Source organism: Neodiprion virginianus, chromosome 2 (genome assembly GCF_021901495.1).
Source record: "Neodiprion virginianus isolate iyNeoVirg1 chromosome 2, iyNeoVirg1.1, whole genome shotgun sequence".
Classification (NCBI taxonomy): Eukaryota; Metazoa; Arthropoda; class Insecta; order Hymenoptera; family Diprionidae; genus Neodiprion; species Neodiprion virginianus.
Window position 1 is genome coordinate 254,879 of NC_060878.1, and position 20,728 is coordinate 275,606.

The following is a 20,728-nucleotide window of genomic DNA, read 5'->3' on the forward strand; positions in this document are numbered from 1 at the left end:
TTGGTATTTTGTTATTTAAATAATTACCTCATTCGTACACACATACACACAGATGTCCGTCCAAAAATGGTTGGGGGTGATTCTCGAGACATTGAAACGTCGAGGTCTAGTGAAAACTCAACTTTTTATTTTCGGGGCGATTGCGAAGACTTCCTTTTTCCTCTGATTGTGAAACCAGAGAAACTCGAGGTTCAAAATATAGCTACGATCAATCCGTCTCAGCTCTACTCATCCTTTCGTCGGATCCGTCGGAAAAAACGACGCTTATAGTTTGCTATCGATCTTATCAGGGATCGTATCATCAGAATCCAAATACGGTATCGCATTTCCTACTCATGCACACACGACAAGGAATAGAAATCAGGTGAAAAATAACAAGGTGAAAAATACCACCAGCGATTGATTCTAGCGAAAAGGTAATACGCAATAACCTTTACTTACTGCCTTGTATTAATTTTGATGCTAATAGATTTTTCCGATGATATTCAACAGATGAATTATAAATTTAAACATCAAGAATTTTATTTCAACAAGATAATAATTTTTTAAATTTGTCAAACATTTCAAATCGGTTACATTTCCTAAATATAAAAGCAGAAAATTCATTTTCCAAATCAAAAAAGCAGCAGCTTTCAAACTGTACTGCTTTTTTACTATTCATTACCATTATTCATTACGATTATATTTTTATCTGCATTGACGAGAGGAAAAAAGCACCAGTGGTAATTCACCTCTTTCTCATTTTGGATCGTTGATATATCATATTAAAACGGTTGTCGTGACCGTGGTGCATTTTTTTCACGTTTGTCCAGAAAATTATATCAGAGGTGAGTGTATGTTTGCTCGAGTAATTGAAATAAATTACTTCGAATTTGAAAAGAGCGGTAATTCTGTTTCACAGAGTAGAAAGGCGGTGAATCGAATGTTACTGGTTTTCGATTTACAAAAATAAAAGGCAGTACGTCACTTGTTTCAGGCACTTCGACTAATTGTAATCTAAAATTACACCTAAATGACTTTTCATGAAGTCATGTGACATATTGTTACTCGCTCGATAATTATCACGAAAAAATAATATTATTAATTCGGTTTAAAAATGTGAAAAACTTTGATTCCAGTTTTCTCTGTTTTCAATTTTTACACTTTACTGCCTTTTACCCAAGCACGGCAGTGTACCAACCTATAACCTACGACCTCGTTCGGAACAGAAATTCGACAACATCTGTTACCCTGTTGAGTTTTTTCAACTGCCCGAGGGCCAGACTTTCGCCCGACTAACTTTTAGCGCTAATTCTTTTCCATTGATATATACAAACCGTTGTCTGGATACAGGTATATCTGTAATATCATGTGTGAGTTTGATGTATAGTTGTTTTTTCTTTTTCGTTTCACATTCATTTATTTTTTGTTACTACAGGATTTTTCCTCTTTCCACGCAACAACTTATAACAAATTAGAAACAGTTAGGGATTATACGGCTGGCCAGTAACGAAAGGAGTGTTGTTTTTATTTATTTTATTTGTTTTCGTAACGAAATGCGATTAATCCTGCTAAGAACAATGGCATGTGATACGAGGCTACTCGTCAATCGGATTATTAAAACAAAGTACATTTTGTCTCTCGAACAAATTTTGGTCGTAAAATTTTGAACAAAATATCATCGGGGAGAGAACGATAAAATAATAAAAATTTACTATATTATTGGATATACCTCCCAACTTACGTTTATTATACGTCGCTTAATTGCAAGGGCATGAAAAATTTCTAAAAAGACTGGCTTTCGGAGGTAATCTTCTTCTACGCTATTTTTTGCTACCGTTAGGAGGAAAGAACGGTCGTCCTGAATTCCGTCTGCGAGCTGCACGCGGAAGATAAAGGGAAATAGCAGAGACTAAAAATGAGATTCGCCAACGTACAGTATATAATTTATACCTATAAGATTCCGTGACATGTGTAATCCGGAAGGGTTTATCTCAAATTGCAACCGGTAGACCTTCCATGGATTACGCTGAGTGTTATGAACGCATTTCGAGAAACTTTGTACGTACGATTATACGCTTATCGACGAAATTGCAATCGTTGAAAGTAAATTGTTTGCTTCCTCGATTATGAAAACTTTTCTTCAAACTCAGATCTGGTCGGTGAAAAGTTTTCATCAAGCGTGAACAGCCCGAAAGATTGAATGACAAAAGGAAGCAGTAAAATTAATGGTTTCCACGTGGCTAAAAAATAAATGCCGCAACAGATTATAAACTTTTACAATAAATATTTTTTACGTTTACATATCCATGAACATTTAACTGTCTATGCAGACGATAAATTAGCCAGTAATTAGGGTAGCTAATAATAATTTATTTCACCATTCTTGTTTGTTCGCATTAAGAAGTCGGTAAAATAACATTGAGCACCAAAATACATGATGTTTGTGCAGCCACGAGGATTATCGAATATATTTCAGCTCAATTTCACATGAGCTACGGTTTGTGAATTGAATTTCTTCTTGTCGTCAAGCGATGAAAATAGAAAAGCGAGGTAGGAATAGAAAATATGGAACCCGTACGAAAACAAGACACACTTCAGTGCCTTGTATCAAATGCCCGAACAAATACTCGAGACGTAATAAGGCTCTCTACTGAAATTCGCTTTTTCTTCTTCCCAGAACCGCCATTGGCGGCACCTTCAAGTATCACGTACATATATCATTACGCGGTATCTTCCATGTAAAATTCAACCACCACATTCGTTCGCTACTTATATGCGCCATGACGCCGTTTTGTCGTGAAAACCAATGAAAGAATTCTAAAATGTTCTTGAAACTAAAAGTAATAAAGCCTTTAACCTAAGTATAAAGACGATCAGATACACTGCATAAACTACCGTGAATGCTTGAGCTGGTTCAGTTTAGGATAGTGATAGCAATTATAACTCCTAACTGTTACAGCTGCACAATTATAATATTTTTTAATTATAATTAACCAAGAATCATCCGAATAGCGATTCCGAACGTAGAGCATTGAAGGCTAGCAACAAGTGAAGAGATTCTTGCACCAAGGCTTTGAAGAGCTCCGAGTCTCACTCGGTAGGTAAATATCCACAAAGCTAAAACCATCGAACGTCAAATGTGGAGATGGTCTCTCGAAAGTTGTATCCGAGTGATGGTCAAAATCAGGGGTGATATTTGATATACGTAGGTCCGAGATATAATGCAGACTGTAACGAAGAATGGCGCACTGTCCGAAATCAGTAAACTTATGGAACGTAAACCGATAAGCGAGATCAAAGAATCCGCACCAGCGGTGCAAGTTACAGATCAAAGTATATCGATCTTGCACAGAGTGTCAGAAGCAAAGTGGCGGAAAAGTTGCGAAAAACAAACATCGTGGAAAATAATTACAAACCTAATGAACAAGCGGAATATAACCCTGGCACAAAACTGATCTTTTATCTTTGAAAGGACTCAAGTCGTCTTGCAGTCTCGAATATCAGAGGAAATTTCCTGCGCCTTAATCCTTTATCGCGCGGGAAATTTAATACATCAGCATTCTTGGAATTCATTCGCTAATCTGTAGGTATTTGAACAGGTATGAGTTTCGAATTGCTGCCCCTATTCAGCGCCTATCTTTAATTGTCAAGTGTCACAAACGATGATTGACTAACCGTTATTATCTCGCGTGCTCTGGTATCTATGGGTAGAGTCGAAGAAATCCAAATCAAAAGTATTACGTATATGTAGTTAGAAAGTAACGAAGTTTGAGAAAACGAGGTCCGCAATCGGTATATCAGCACATCTCTACTGCATGTATTATATATATGTATATGTGCCGATTCTTGATAAGCTGAGATTGATTTTATTACGTCTGACGATCTTAAAGTTTGTTCGATTCGATTCACCTTGAAAAGAGCCTAAATACCCGACACTCGCGGGACGATAATTGTAATCGTTAACCCTAGAGCCTGATTCAGGGGGCATTTAAAGGAATCTCAGAAGATTCCTCGGTGTTTCAGTTAATTTTTTTCTCGTGCAGAAAAAGTGAACACCGACATTACCGCAAAAGTTTGTCGGACCGGGGACTCGAAACTGCAAAAATTGGAAAATCAGAAATGATTTTATTAAATTCAGAAAAATTACAAGTTTTTGTAATTTTTATTTTCGGCTATGTTTTCACGTGAAATCGACGGTAAGTTAAGGTGAGCATTTTTTTAGGTGTTATTTCAATGTAAAAACGAAAACTCGAAAGCGGGACTCCTAAATCTTATCCGATAGAGCTCAAAGCAGGGGATTTGTCTTTCGTCATAAGCAGCAGTTTTACGAGGAAACAGCACTGAACTATAAAAAAATTTTTCGCTTAAGCCACCCTCTTATATATATTTATATGTGTACAGCTGCTTGGTGACGGTGATAAATTTTACATTTTTTTCTACCAATTCGTCGATAGTTTTTCCCCAAGTTCTGTCAGCTCACTTCCCCAACTTGAAAAAAGTTCTATGAGCGAAAAAACTCGAGGTTACTAAAGTCGCAAACAACACAAGGTTTCGGTGAAGACAGAACCGCGGTATTGTCGTGATTTCTTTGGTCGTTGGTAGTGATCGATAAACTCAAGGAAAAGTTTCTAGTTCTCCGTTTACAAGAAGAAAAATACACTCGCAATCAATATATATATATATAAAGCTAATAATATGTCCTATGCCTTCTGAAGTCCACATTACCCAAAAAATACGATACAATTGTTTCTCGGTATTTATCAAGCTCTGCAGAGAAAAAATTTTGCATTTTCGATTTTGCATGTTGTTCTATCACTTGGATTGCTGGAAGTCTGGATCCAACGAGAATGACTTTTAGCCACAGGATTTAAGAACGTGGCCCTAAATTTAATTGAAAATTATACGTCTGGATCAAAAACTCATTATTTCTAATTTGTTTTTACCGTTCACCCGCAAAGGCTCATCGTGTCATGCGACTTATTTATTTCGTGTGAACCTGTATGATGATTGTTTCTCAACTTAGAGTAATTTAACCTACTGTGATGTAAGCCATGAGCAAAATTATCATGGAAGATTGTTAACGAGTTTTAACAGGAATGTACATAATTTTATTAATAAGCCCGAAAGAACCAAACCCTGTCGGAATCCCCCTGGATAAAAAATTATACCAATCTATACTACCAGGAAACTTGGGATTCAAATATGGTGTGAGAGTTTCCTGCCTTTCGATGGAATTACTTTGTCTGTACAATATCCGGTGTGTCCATTATACGACCGTACAAACGGCCCCGGGCTACCGGATTATTCATGATTATATACTTTTTAGTAAGATTTTTCAATGTCAAACTATAATATATTTATTCAATTCTGTAAGGAATCAACGAACCTAGGATTAATGCGATATAATAACTGACTTATTCGATAATTCTCGCGTTAAGAGCGATATAATAATGAAAATAGGCACTAAATGTTGAAGGAAAAATATTTTGGAAATACTGGTCGTGTGTCGAGTTTCGTATCGTTTGTTCCCAATTAGCATCTTAAAAATATTTCACTCTAAAATCTCAGCAATATACTGATTCTGTATATTATTTTACCTATACTTGCACACTTGCTATTGAAAAACCCGACGACGCGTATATTAGGGTGGTTCTTATTAGTCCGATGTTCGAATTTTAACTGCGCGACCCTCTCATTTGTCTTTAAATAAAAAAACAAAAATTTTGAGCACAATATTAATGTCCTAACTTGATTTTTACTATCCGCTGTAATGACGCGAAGTTTTCCATTCAAAATACACGTGATTTTTATCTTCTGATGTCGTTATTTTACTGAAACATCTAATCTTTGACGAAAGAAAATTCACGTTAAATGGAATTGACGGGGATCGATAGTACTTTGAAAAGGAAAAAAAAAATATTTTCACCATTCTAAGACATTTTTACACTGCTTGTTTGAATATTTATCTTTGTTTTAATTGAAAATTATGGAATGAATACAAGATATCAGTTGTATCTGACGTTTATTACGTATTCGGGATATCTGGAAATATAATTGAAGAATTCTAGGTTCTAACGAAGTCATCAAAGAGACATTTAGGTAACGATCATCCGCTTTAAATTTAAAAAATAGAATAATATTCAATAGACCACCCTAACGTAGTACATACAATGCACGTAATGTGAGTTGAGGCTCACTCGTACCATCTATGGCAAGGCGAACTGGCGTATTGGTGGTAATCAATCGCAAAACGACCAAAACAGTCCTCGACTGAAGTTTGACTTATTATTTATCTGTCTTTTCGTCTGGAAAATTGTGCTACGCTGCACCGCAGATATTACCAATATGCCAGCATTGGATCTTCACTGTCGCATATACAGGGCTCAATGGCACGAAAGCATATAAATTTAGCGAAAAACAGGCCAGATGAATTTTCTGTAATCCTGTTACGTCAATTTTGAGCGAAAACTCTGTTTACAATTTGTTTCAAACAGTATCGCGGAGCAGAATAAAATAGAGTTGACATTGCTTGCTTAATCCTGTTTCAAAGAAGTTTCACATCGAATTTAAATCACAGGTGATTGCAATTTGGGGTTGCCGGTATTTATCGCCGGTCCGCAATAACGTATGCCGGATACGCGACCGTTTAAACTTCATCCGGAAACGCCTAGGGCTGGAACTTAAGCTACGCTGGGGACAAGCACGGTTCAACCTCGCTTAACATCAAATAACCTCCCGAGCAGGGACAATAGCTGGGACCCTGGACTAAATTGCACCCGTTCCCGTGAGGGGGCATCGGTTCTACGAGTGAAAAATTCCACAACTTAATTTACGGATTCGTCTCTATATCTCCGACTGCTCTACAAGTTTGTTTGTACAAATTGATCCTTTCTACATTAATACGGTAATTGTTTCACAATCTCAGCATCCTCATATTAGAGTTTTATGAAATTTGGGTCTTCCGATTCCGCTGCAAATACCAGTGTCAGCTGCTGATTTATCGGCCAAAGTAGTCATTTATCTGCTGTTGGTGGACACACGGTTACGGTATTAGAAATTACCCGGCATGGACGCGTCTCTTTGAAATTGTCGAATGGTAGACTCGAATATACGGATTCCGCTTACTTACGTCAGCAAAAAGGCAGACGTGACAGGGTTAGATTATATTAGTCCGAAGTGAACGCGAAGACAGAATCGAGTCAACGAGCCATTTCCTTCTAATGCAGGCCTCTGTTGGTTCTCGACACTGGCGTGGAATCCACTTACTGGGCGTTCAAAGAACTACAAAAACATACACTTACGACGGACTTCTTTGAGTATTTTTCCCGGTTTCAGTCAGTGAAAATGTGCAGTTTTTTGGTTGCAGACCTGTGTCATTTTCGATTCATTTCGTCTCGAGATCCTCGGTAGGACATCGAGACTACCGTCCACTGGTCGAAACCTTGAACATCCATCAACTACATACTCGCGATCAGCCCTCTATCGATAGTGGAGGAATGAAGGCCGTAGTCACAGCATGATCTCGTCTTAACTTCGCACCTTCTCCCTTATCAAGTTCGGAGCTAGGAGGCAGCCTCATATGCTGGGTGGATAGCTAACGTGAAATGCATAACGGCGCTCTTCCCTCGAATTTATTCAAATCGCGAAAATTGAATTTTTCCATCCTATTCCGTTGCCTGGGAAAAATAGTTGCGAGACGAAAAGGTAACACCTTGTTACACTGTTCACGTAACTATTTGTACGAAACAAGATTCCAAAATTTCTACACATATATCCGACCTCGATCCCTCGGGTGACGGGTTGCGGGTATAAGAATAAGGGTGAGCGTAAGCCAAAGTATAATGAGATGTTCGTAGGTACCTACGCGAATGAAAGCAAAGAGGATGGAAAGATATTCTGGTTAGACTCGCGGCTTCCACTTTACTGCCGTTTTTCTCCCGCAGCTCTTTCGCGCAAGGACCTTTCGGCGAGGACTCGCGGGGGCGGCAACCTCCACGATCCAAGTCCACCTGTTGGCCATATACAACTTCGCAGTGACAATTATAAGCTTCCACCACCAACGCTACTCGAGTCTCCTCTGATATTCGCTATTCTCCGACTTGAAACGCGTACCGATGGAGTCGTTGCGCAAACGGCTACCAATTAGGTGGGATTTCAGATTGCATTTCCTAGGGGATTTTACTGCCGCTATTACGAAATCTCGTTACTGTGACCATTTATTTATTTCTTTTTTTTTTCTTCTTCTTTCTCTCTCTCTCTGCACGTCTCTATCATTATCCGTGGTAATTCCTAGGCACCCAAGACGATCTATCCGCTATCGTGGTGTGTGTACGTGTGTGTATATTACACGTGTACACATGTATGCGTGTATGTATAGCGAGTCACTTGCTCCTCCGGCTTTCTGCAATTACCAAAGCTGGTAAAGCATGATGCCCCGCAGGGAAAACTTCCCTCGTAAAAGTTTCACGTGGTAGTACAGCAGCAATCGGTTTTCGACACGTATACCCCAGGCAGCGGACGATATGTTGGGGGCTCGGCATACCGTGTGCAACGCGATCAAGATGTATTACGCTCAAGTTCGCCGTACCATTAATTCTCCGTGTATCATCTTCGATTATGTCGTTAAATTTGCAACAGGCACGACGATGGTTTCTTTTCAATCGAGCAAAAATTTTCATCGCAATGGTTTATGCGTAAAACATTCGAACGGCAATGAAAGAATAATCAGGAATGAAAACGATGTTCATTTGCATTCCTTTCAAATGCCGCATCACCTACAGTCACAATTATACAATCGTTTAAGTCTTTGAGGGTCTCAGTTTTTTTTTCACATTTTCAATATATTTTTACACTCTTCATATTCGCGTGAACACTTTTCAGACTCTTGGGTGCTTAATTCAATAAAATTTCATGTAAAATTACAACAATTTCCTTATTTATATGTTCGCTACAAACAATGAGCGTGAACGTTTTTTTTCGTAACGGAGACAGCTGAGAGTCTGAAATATTTTTTACGTACTCTCCACGCACAGTTTTATATTATATCTTTTTTTCAAAATTTTCCGTACGTTGGTTGAAAACAACAATGGTAATTTCAGAAAATTTCGGCAATTTTGAATTTCGTAATTCTTATTTTAGAATCGTAATCAGCGACCCCGAAAACTTATGGATCGCCGATGGTTTTATAAATTTGTTCGATAGAAAGTGCACCCCTCAAGGGGGTCAAGGGTGAATATTAAACTCAAAACGAGAATGCTTACCCCTCATGTAGATGTAGGCAGTTCCTCGCATGTTTCTCCTCGTGAGAACCACCAAGTTGAGGATATTCCCGATGATCCCCAAACAGCAAATTGCTGGTAGGATGATACCATAACTGATGCGCCTCAGGGATGCGGTTCGTGGATCTTCTTGCATCGATCCGTTCGCCGCCAGTGAGCACAACCGTGTAACCGATTCAGTCGCGTTGACGTCATCGGTCATTTTGTTGAGATTACGTTTGCAACATTTTTAGAAAGAAATTTAGTGAATATCGTTTGAAACTATTTGTCTCGGACTGCACGGTATCCTTTAATCGTTTCTACGATCCTTTCGTAATATCGTTTCTCCAAAGTTCGTCACTCAATTTATGTAATCGATACACAGCCATACACAACTGTAAATGTCACCCGATATGGATTAATTTCTTTATCAAATGAAGTTTTGTTTTCTCAGCTGCAAGTGTTTACACCTCGGCGTTGTGCCTCTTGAGTCCCGTCTGGATTACCTGAAGCAAGAAAGCCCTCTTTGTTATTAATAATGCAGCACACAATTCACTAATTGAAACTCAACTTTCAATACTTTCGAGTTGGAAATTATATGCCCGAAGTTCTGAACATTCATTTGAATCAGCAGAGATACAGGCTTGTGTGACAGGCACGTTTTTATGCTAAAAAAAAAACCAAAAATTCCCACGGCAAGGATCTCGAAGTGCGAGAGATCGCAATCAGTTGCTTCAATCAGGTTGAAATTGATTTACAATTTTCTTATACATCAAATTAATTTCGAAATGTGTGTCCTCAACTTCAGACATATTCGAAATTACTACCGAATGTTTACCAACACTAAAGTTTTCTTTCATTGTGGAGGCGTTGCCAGAGTGCCGACGAAGAGAACTGATCCCAGTATTTCATACTTTTTTCTTACTAGAGTGATGAAAATGTTTCAAATTACGAAAAACGATAATGCTTTTGCTATGCTGCTTGCATGTATGATAATTGTGAAAGGTTCAAAAAATTTATACAACAAATGAGGATTTTGTTACTCTAGAGAAAAAAAAGACCTTAAAATACGATCAGCTCACGTTGTCGACACTTCGACCCCTCCCCCCAAGTTCAAGTATATGTACCGATCGGTTTCAGCTCTCGTGTTTTTCAAATACTTGAACTGCTTCGCTCATATTATACAAAATCCAAGCTTCAATTACCGTTTATTAAACGAAACCCCTGTACTTCCCGAACATGCACAATATATATTATATATATACTTGTAAAGCAGCATATAGGCGTATATTACATACGATAATGAAACCTGTGTAATATATACGCATTCAATTCTTGGATGCTGCATATCAACAAAAGCAAGGCAAATACGGTAGAAAATAAACTTCTGATACGGGAAGAAAGCACGGTGTAGGTGGCAAACGTATGTTGCGCGTATTGCGTGGGCATGTGTGTAATTTATATCTAAGCATCGAGCACACCGAACCCCTAACTTTGTGAAAAAAAAAAAAAAATTTGCCAAATATTGATTATGAGAGCGATCCGCGAACTTCGACGGGAATTCAATCCTTAATAAAACGATAGGATGCATCTGAAAAGAATGAGTGACGTTTTCCATCGAGATCCTTCGAGTAATCAATCAAGCTCACGCATTCGGTGCCTTCCTTGCCGTTCAAAGATTGCTACAATGTGCATTTACAGAATAAACTCGATTAATTCAGTATTTAAACGTGTGTTATGGTTCCACTTCGGCGATGACAAATTGAACCTAAAAATCTGGGATGCTTTGTTGGGTGAGCGCCCGTGACTCGGCTGGTTTATATAATACAGATTAATGGATGTATCAACAAAAATTAGAAGCCACCGATAAGTATGCCTGCGAGGTAAAACCCTTTTAGGGTTATCAGCGAAGAGGCACATCAGATTGACGTATGATGGAGGAGTTTAAGTACCTATAGGGTTCCAATCGACCACATCACGTCGAATCTGCCGTTTATTCGCATTTTACAATTTCCCTCCACTTTCTAGAGAGATTTGAAATATCATGTGACCATTGAATATCTCAATTTACACTAGATCCGCGGAGAAACCTTACCAGCCAGATACGGAGCCTGGGAATACAGCGCGATGCTAATGCCGCCAACGGACCGCTCTATCTCTCTCTCTCTCTCTCTCTCTCTCCCTTACCTCGATCTCTCTATCCATCTATGGATATCGCTCTCGACGACCCTCTCTGTCCATCCGCGTCTATCTCTTCCTCGTTTCCAGTGTCGACACGTGGGTAGAATGGCTATATCCAAAGTGTAAGTCCATATACCTCTGCAAGCAGATTTCCTCAAGCGTGCAGGTTATGTAAACCGTGAGGGCACCAACGAAATTCATGATTCTATGCAATCAAAGTTCATCCTGCATAGGTAAGCCGTAGGTATACCTATACACCGGAATACGATCAATCCGAACAGGTCATGAGCATACCATCCTCCGCAAAAAGTTTCTTCTATCCATCGCTTGTCGTCCCTATCCATATTTTTCCTGCTTTGCGATCTTAGCCTCTTTCATCCATCGGTTCGTCCCCCTATTGCCTGCGCTCTTTATGCACTTCCATCAATACACTACGATCTTACTGGACCTGGCTTCTCCTTTCCTTCGACACACTTCCGTTTGTTACGTATCGGACATTTCTCAGTGTGCTCGGCTAGCGCGTGACCTATTTACCGAATACTTATACCATCTAGTTCGATCCCAGTTCCCGCGCAACATCCCGACGCACCAGCTCGACTTCCTGTGACCGGGACGAGTCACCGGGTGGAACACGCTGGATCCAGGTCGCGTACGCAACTATTTGTCACCGGTATTTTATCTCGAAAGAAAGCAAATATATTATACAGGACAGCACAAGCAGACCGCCACAATGCAATTCATCGGGTAGCTATAACTCTTGCTTGTTCGACCGATGATAAGAAAAAGAATTGAATTGCAGTAGAACAGGATGTTTCATCACTAAAATAGATACCCCCCGCCGAACAATTTATAAAAGGGTTTCTGTCTTGGCTAAGTGTCGGTAAGATCTCGGGATAGGAATCTGTGTCCAGAACCGGATTTCCTACTCTACTAATTGCACGGACGGGCCGACACCCGGTGATTGACGGGAGACGCGGTTGAAAGATATTCCCATCGCGATCCCCGCCCTGATCTCCTACGTTGTATAATTATACCTTTATACGGCAAAGTTTGTCATTCGCCAAGTTTTCCCGCGTATAGGTGAGTATAACATTCCAGAGGCATAGAGACACCGGCACTGGAACGTTCGCGTATTCTCACATGTTTACAACTGTAGAGACGACCACCCGTAATATTCCATAGCTATATGAACTACATATAATATTACGTACGTAGGTGTACGGAGAGAGAAATACATCCCGATCACGTATGGCGTACGTGCATTCGTCATCTGGTGATATTACTCTCTATCCTGCCAGCAGCCTTACAGCGGAAAGAGCGTTGCATGCCGTACAATTTTCCAGCACGCGGAGTCTCTCTGGTATTCAGTGATGCTGCTTTATTATCTCCAGGTGTCCTAAGAATCCTGCTCTCATACATTTGAGCCTCGGAAGCGAAGCTGAAGATTAATCGTTCGCACGGCGGTTATTTGTTGAAAATATCCAAAATACTTCAATCTCCAATTAATGTACACGGCTGGGATGAAAGTGCCGAAAAACAGGGCGAACTACACCCATGCCAATATATTCGTATGCGAAGTACGCGAAATAGAATACATATCTATGTATATGTAGCTATAATTGAAGAGAACAGAAGAGTTTTTACCTTGCCTTCCCACTTTTTTGCACGTATAATATCGAACGTGACCAGATGGTAATTTTACGCGGTTTATACCCTCAACGTTGAAATCTGTCACCCAACGTGCATACACACGGTGGTGTTCCCTCCTGCCAGCCATTTTCGAGGATTGATTTATTGAGTCAGGAATCGACGATGTTTTAAAATCCAAAATAAAACCTGCCTACTTATAAGAAGATTATTCCTCCATCTCGAACCCTCCACATTTTCGCTGTGTCCGCAATCATTTTTAAATGCATGTGAACGACAAGCGCAACGGATTGACACAACAAATCATAGCAATGTACGAATTTCGAGAATTTCGAGCCTTGATTCTCTAGACTTGACTGCGACGTATTTCACTAACGATACACCCTACAAATCAGTGTAAAAACAACCGCGTTATATCAGGGTATAGCCGGTGGGATTCGGATATGGGATTGGAAAATTGCTTTCGCCAACAAAATTACTGCCGATGTAAAAACGAAGAACAATGAGAACGGAACCGAATTGATCAACATTGTATAACGACGCACTTCGATTCCACTTTACCTAAATCGTGAAGCTTAATATGTACTTTGTCCGGGACCCATTTCGATCTACTCTTTTGAACTGTTCCCCTTCCGTCCGTATGCCTTGACTGGAACAGTTCTCTCCGTCTACACTAATTAAACTGACATGGCAAATGAAAGAAATTTTCAACTGACCAGTAACAATAAAAGTATTCCGTTCATGTTAGGAAAATTCCTTTAAGAAATGATAATAATTTTGTAATTTATTCGACAACAGAGATACAATACCGTTTTGCTATTCGGCAGACGTCAGCCTTGCGGGCGAGTGCCGCAATACAATAAATAAATAATCTCGGATATCACGTTCTCAGACATGGACGGTTAAACTCAAAAAATTATGGATGTACATCCCCCTATCACCCCTTTCTGTTTTCGTTGTGCCTTGTTCTTGCGATCTCTTTTTCCTTGCAGCGATGTACAAAAGCATGGAATATATCATTCCCGAATTTATTCCGTCAGAATTTCACCGAACCACTGAATATCATGAAGAGTGAGCTGTTTTTCCCGCTGGAAGTAGAGGGACCAATCTCCGCGGTCTTTACCGTAGAGTTTGAGCGGGAAACGATTCTCATTTCCACACGCGATACCGGAGAGGAGAATGACCATGGCTGACTGGCCTTTAGGCGTTGAAAAAATCGAGCGCAGCCTTGAATGCGGTACGATAACATTTTAGAACAATAAGCAACAAAGTTTACGCTCAACCGAAATTGTATGAGCTGCATGACCGCTGAGAACTAGAATAACGGGCCGAGGTATGCGACCCACTTTGAAGCTGGAACGCTGACATGGTCATGCAGTCGCTATCATCAATCTGTCACGTGTAGCTATAACAATGTCAAGTATAACACGTGCCATTGGAACCTGTCACCCCTTCGGCAAGTAATTCTACTCGCAGCCGTCTCGATATATTATATTGTATGCCTGCACGAATGTGCAGTGCAGGTAAAGCGGAGGAGATTTTACTTAGGTGGGGCTATCAAATCTTCCATTTTCCCACCATCATTTTCTTATCAATTTTAATGAAAAAATTCCAAAACGTTCTTGAAACTATTAGTAACGAATTGCTCGAAGTGTTTGCATTTTCTTTGAAAAAAAAGAAAAACTCCTAAAAATAGATATTATTTGAGACCGTCCAAGGTATACCCCCCCCCCCCTCCCCCCCCCGAAGTGTTGTTAAATAAACTCCATTTATACTGCACGACGATGACTCTACAGTTCTGATCCGAAGCATTCCAGGCATTTAATAAAAGTCTCGTATATCTATATGATTGGGGTATTGAAACAACAAGTGGTCCAATCAGCCGTGCCCACGGGTATAGAGCCAAAATAATAGACAATAGTTGAAGCTAGACGTTATAGTTACGTGGTATCGGTCGGCGATTGGATGAGGAGGAGGTGCTCGACCGTGACTGGGATCGCACGCGTGTTACAAGTATAACCCAGTATTCTTACAATTAGCGAGTGTGAGTGCGATTGATTCTTTGCATCTATTATAAGACATCTTTGTTGAATCGGTTAATCAAATTTACATTCAATTTTTTTAGACGTAATTTTTTTTTATATAATTGGATTTCTAATATGTATCGATTGACGTTCTATGAGCGATTCCGCGAATATAGTGAGCGCTATAAATAAACACAGTGTTGATAATGCCTGTTCTTACAGAATAAATGTAATTGGGCAAAGGTTATAGGAATTTGGCAAAGTCGCGTGATATTGTTGCGTTGTAGTCTGCGTGAGCCTTCGGTGTTTACCTCGCTAAAACCTTTATTTTCGTGAATCAAAATGACAGATCAGTTACGATTTAAGGGGAGATTCGCAAAAAAATTTTAATACAAGTAAAGTGTTTTAGCAATACCATATTTAAGCAGCAGAAAATAGATAATTTATGTATCGCGCGTAATGGTCCATATTTGCGACGTTGCCAAATGTACAACCTAACCAAAATTAAAATCAGATTTGTTTTTTTTTTTGATTATGTCTTTAATTATAAAATGACGGACATCATTCACAAAAATTCGATACATTATTCCGAAATATCTATTTTATTCAATATTTCTATTCCGTTCGAAACGTTTATTCATTTCAATATTAAAACAACCAACTCGAAACTAACAATTTTTGTCCCACTCCGTATCTACACAATATAAAATAGGTCAACTTTGAAATGAAAAAATTCAGTAACTAAACGGTAAATAATTTTCAAACGTTAGAGCATTGTTTAAAATTAGCCAAAAAAATTATGAAATTCATACCGACGTGAATGAAACATTTCCGAAATGACTGCCCCGTGAACTGTGGTCCGTGTTACCTTAAAAGAACCGAGATATGCACGACGCCGCGACGCGGTAATCCAGCTCTGATACTACGGGCCACCCAATCGGGTCAAGCACTAACTCGTTGCTCTAGGCGCGAGTTTCGCCGCCCGTTACGGTGGCTGACGCAACGCGGATACAGACTACTTGCGGGGTGATTCGTTTCGCCCCATAATGGTGCCGGGCACACCCAAATTTTAATCCTCGTGATGCGGCAGCGCCGTTGGAGTGAAAAAGGTTACTGCCTGCGAATTGGTATAACTACAGTCTTCGAAAAATCGTAACAGACGAATCATTTTACAGGCGAGTGTTTTTGTTTGCTTTTCATAAATTGCGGACTATTAAAATTGAAAAGCAAACATGGAAATTACCGAATTGATTATCGTTTTCGATTGCTTGTACTGTTTATTCAAGTGATATGAACAAGTAAAAATTTCAATCGAATTGACCAATTTTCAACATTCTATTCGATATCTTGAAAATGGCAATTTTGACGATTGAAACAACGTCTCGTTGCTTCTGCGAGAGTAGAATTTTTCAAGAGCAAAAAAACAATCATTGCAATTTGTCAAATTCTTCAAATTGACTTGGTTGAATTACACGTAAAAAGTTGATTATCGTTAAAGGAAAGATTTTTCACGACCTTGCGCCGTGTCGGCGCATATATATTACAGGTCAAAAGTTGGGTGTGCTTTCCGTTTCAGACGTCCGAAGTATGTGAAAAGTTGTTTTATTTTGAACCAGCCGACACTGGAAACATGACACGTCCCTTTAGGAGTATTCGTATGAGAAAGAAATACTCCGGCCTGTCGTCGTTGCAGAGTAGGTATACTGGTGGTCCATGTTACAGCCTAAAAGCTCGGCCGAAAATGGCCCATGCGTCGAGGCAATTTTATTTTCACGAACGGGATGGAAAATCGGTGCGTAGAAAAATTGTCGAATTTTTTCTATTTCTAACTTATTCGATTTTCATTTTCTCCTCGCAAGCGAGAGACGACGTAGAAGATTTATAAATCGTCATATCCTTCCACCTTTCTAATAATTTATTAGTGCCGGGTACATCGTCGGTACGATGCAGGATTTTGCGATATCGCTAGCGAGTTTTCCCTGATCCAGGATTTAAGCATAAATCAACATAAATATGAGGTGAAACGAGACAGTCGCCTTTCTCTAGCTTGTACAGCGGAGAGAAAAGTTGTTGCAGTGGAAAGTGGCTGGGGGGAAGAAGCAGTATAGGCAAATAGGGAAAAATGGAAAAAGCAAGTCGGAGAGAAAAGGAAAAGGAAAATCAGGCTTCCATAAATATTACAACCAGGAAGCGATAACGAGGCAGAATTTATATCCTGGGCATTGCCTTCAGATCCGTGAAACGTATATCTGATGACGACCCTTATACATAGTTATAAAATTTACGAAAACACAGACTCGGCGCTCAATTTTCCTTCTCCGAATTACGAATCTACACTCCAAGATATCCGTTTTGTTATTCTTCCAGAAATCGTACACGCCAAATTTCCACAAACCTTGAATTGTCGGCGGAAATTAAAATTTTACTTTCATTTAGTTGCCCGCAGTCGTCGTTGCTCTATGGCGTTAGTTTATGGCCACGTTCTTCTTTCAAGGGAGCGGGGGTACAGCTAGGACGGTCGAAAATCGTACCTATTTTTAGCATTTTTTTTATTTAAACAAAATGAAGATACTTGGAGCAAGTTCAGTTTCAGGGCATTATTATTTATGGTTTCAAGAATGTTTTAGAATTTTTTCAGTTAAATTAATAACAAAATGACGACGTGGCGCGTAAAAGTAACAAACGACCTCGAACTCGAGGGTGTTTTCGGTGATGCATCTCCTGACATTACTGTCCAACTTGTAACAGATGGAAAAAATTTTTTAGTTGAAAACACCTTTTCGGGTTCGAGTTCGTAGCCCGTTTGTTCGTAAAGTTTTGTTTCAAATACATACGATTATGGACAAAAAAAATTATTTTCCTACCATACAATTGGTGAAAAAAATGTATAAAAAAAAATTTTGGCATTCAAATTCAAAAATCTAGCCCCAAGGTCGAATCGACAAACAAATTTTACTGATTGTGTTAAAATTTCAATTCGATTGGATAAAAATTGACCGAGGAATCCGCGCCAACGGATTGAAAACGTGGTAATTTGCTACTTATATGCGCCATGCCGCCATTTTCTTCTTAACTTCAATGAATAAATTCTGAAATGTTCTTGAAACTATGAATAATAAAGTCCTGAAATCAAATTGCTCCAAGTGTTTTCATTTTCTTTAAAAATAGCACCTACAAATAGGTATGATTTTAGACTGTACCCCCCTAAACGGATAATAATCGATAATTGAATTTTTTCACTGTTCCAATTTAGCAAATATTGAGGACAAAGTGTTACCTTACTTTCCTTGTACCATATACCTAAATATAGCGATTGCAATACCTACTTAGAATACCCAAGCTGCGAGACTCCCTGGAGTCGTCTAACAGTTACGCGTACAGATTACACGCTGTTCTGTCGAGTAGCAAAATTAACAGCGAAATCACGGTTACAATTAAATTCACGAGTCTGAGATTGATCAAGTGCCATCGCGATTACGATTGTAATATGCAAAATTAGAAGAAGAGCCCAATAACAATTAGTCTTGGAATTAGCAATTGAGATGGAATTGAAACGATTCATGATCGAACTCATCGAACGGTGTGTAATAACGCGTATAATTACACCCATATCAACTTGATTTCCTCCGGGAAGTCCAGCTGTTTCCAGTTTCACAATTGGCCCAAATGATACGCACGTGGAAACCTACAGCCACGCTGACACATATTTATAACACTCGCTGCTCCCGGTGTAGGATTATCCTTCATCCAGGTCATACTTACACGGATACATCGTATACATTTTTATTCCTCGTACCATCTCGTGCGAATGAATGCATGAAATTTTCCCAGTTTCGAATCGATCGTCTTGTTGATATTGAACAGAGCTTGCAATTGGTTAGCAATTGCAAGCAAGCTATCATCGTAGACTGCAGGTAAATTGATTAGACTATTGATTTTTCGCAAAGTTCGGTAAGTTTCAGGCCTAAAATACAGGGTGCGAAACTATACTTAAGTTTCGAACTGTTTTTACGTATAAATCACTTCCGTTCGAAAGTTTGAATCTGCAATCGACCGATATGAGATTGGTTGTAAAAGCTGATGGATCACGGGATAAATTCCTTACTGTACGCAAACGTATAACATACGCAAAACCTTGTTCTCGATAGTACTTTCGAAAATAAAAATACAAAGTCGGTAGGCCTTCTTCTTGCCTCGCCACGGTAAATTATTTGCACAAAATTAAATCACCCTTGCGGTAAACCTTCCTCAGCAGAAATTATACTTTCCTAATTATCATATGTATATATGCATACGACAACTGTATCTGATTGTCAGTATTACACGACACGAGATACTCGACAATTGTAACGAGCTCCGTAAAAAGTGTAAAAAATTTTTATGAAAACACACAAGAGCATTATAATAATCGAATTTGTTGGCTATCGTTACCTTATCTCCGCAGGAAAACCCTCCGCAATTATTCTTCAAGTGATTCCAGCGATTTAATAATTCAATTCGTGAGCGCGAACGGCGAAAGCTAGTCTCGATTTAAAATTCACACTTTTTAGAACGGCTCACACGATGCCATTAGATATCGGCGCTCTCGTATGTGAGAGGATAAAAGTTTGGACACGGTGTGCAAGAGTTGACTTGTAAAATGGGGTTGAGCGAGACGGTCGAATATTCGTTACCGCGAATCTGGCTATTTTATAGTACGACTGGGACGGCGCGTGGAAATTTCACAATTGATGCAACGAGGCGCGAATATTCGTTGACGAAAGGGTAAAAAGGTAAAAAAAAAATCTAGGCGAGCCTTTATCCGAGTTGGTCGGTTACCTCTCCTCCAGTTTTAACCGCAATAAGCTTTATATAACAGAGGCTCTAAAATTTAACGAGCAATATTATAGTCTCAGGAGCGCCAGCTGGATTCCGCTTTCTTGCCGTCGTACAGAAATGCCGAAAGTTTCTCTAGTCTGGTGGAGGCAAGCTGTTTTTCGTTATTTGCAACAGCGAGGGCTGAAAAGCTCGTCATAGCGCGATGCGATTTAATTTATATTTATCGTTAGAGGTCGACCAACGACCCTCCTGCTTTTTACAACTTCGCCTTATCGTGAACGGGGATCAAGACGACGGAGTACGCCTGTCGAGGACGTTGCGTCGCGTCGCGTCGCGGCGCTAACTGAGCCACCGTGGTTCAATCCTCCAGGTTGAACTTGATTCTCCACGGGGGACGCATGCGTTCCCCGAACGGCGCGATAGTTGTACTACCCCCTTGTACACTCGTGCATACCTATACCACCGCGACTACGAGGCGATTTCTCATCAAATTCCGAAATTTAACTACCGAGTTATTACAGTGCTGAGTCGCGTGCATTTGTTATCGATGTAACATTTTTATTTACGTCCAAGCCATTGACGCTAAGATTGATAAAAGCAAAAACCTAGATGCAGTCGAGGAGAAAAAAACTTGGTGAATTTAATGCTCTAAACATCAGTCCCTCACCTTGTCCCTCAGTCCGAGAAGAATAATAGAAAAAAGTTTTTCATCGTAAATGTAACAACATTCTTATGGATCAAATATTGCTAATATACGAGTTACGAGTATTCGATTTATGATCGCATCGAATGACATTTTTGAACGCAACCTTAAATTTT

The 20,728-nt window shown here is 39.5% G+C and overlaps 1 protein-coding gene across 2 annotated transcripts in view; it reads right to left on the minus strand.

Moving 5' to 3' along the window:
* Nucleotides 1–20,728, minus strand: part of LOC124298348 (probable G-protein coupled receptor B0563.6) — a 45,852-nt gene that overhangs the window by 21,940 nt on the left and 3,184 nt on the right. The window contains exons 1-2 of one of the 2 annotated variants that reach the window (XM_046750218.1): nucleotides 19,523–20,221; nucleotides 9,243–9,745 (exon numbers count right to left, since the gene is read on the minus strand). In XM_046750218.1, coding sequence (XP_046606174.1) covers nucleotides 9,243–9,462 — 220 coding nt within the window. In that variant the 5' untranslated portion in view covers nucleotides 9,463–9,745; nucleotides 19,523–20,221. Of the gene's footprint in view, nucleotides 1–9,242; nucleotides 9,746–19,522; nucleotides 20,222–20,728 lie in introns of those variants that run through there. The other variant, XM_046750220.1, reaches the window with a different exon arrangement.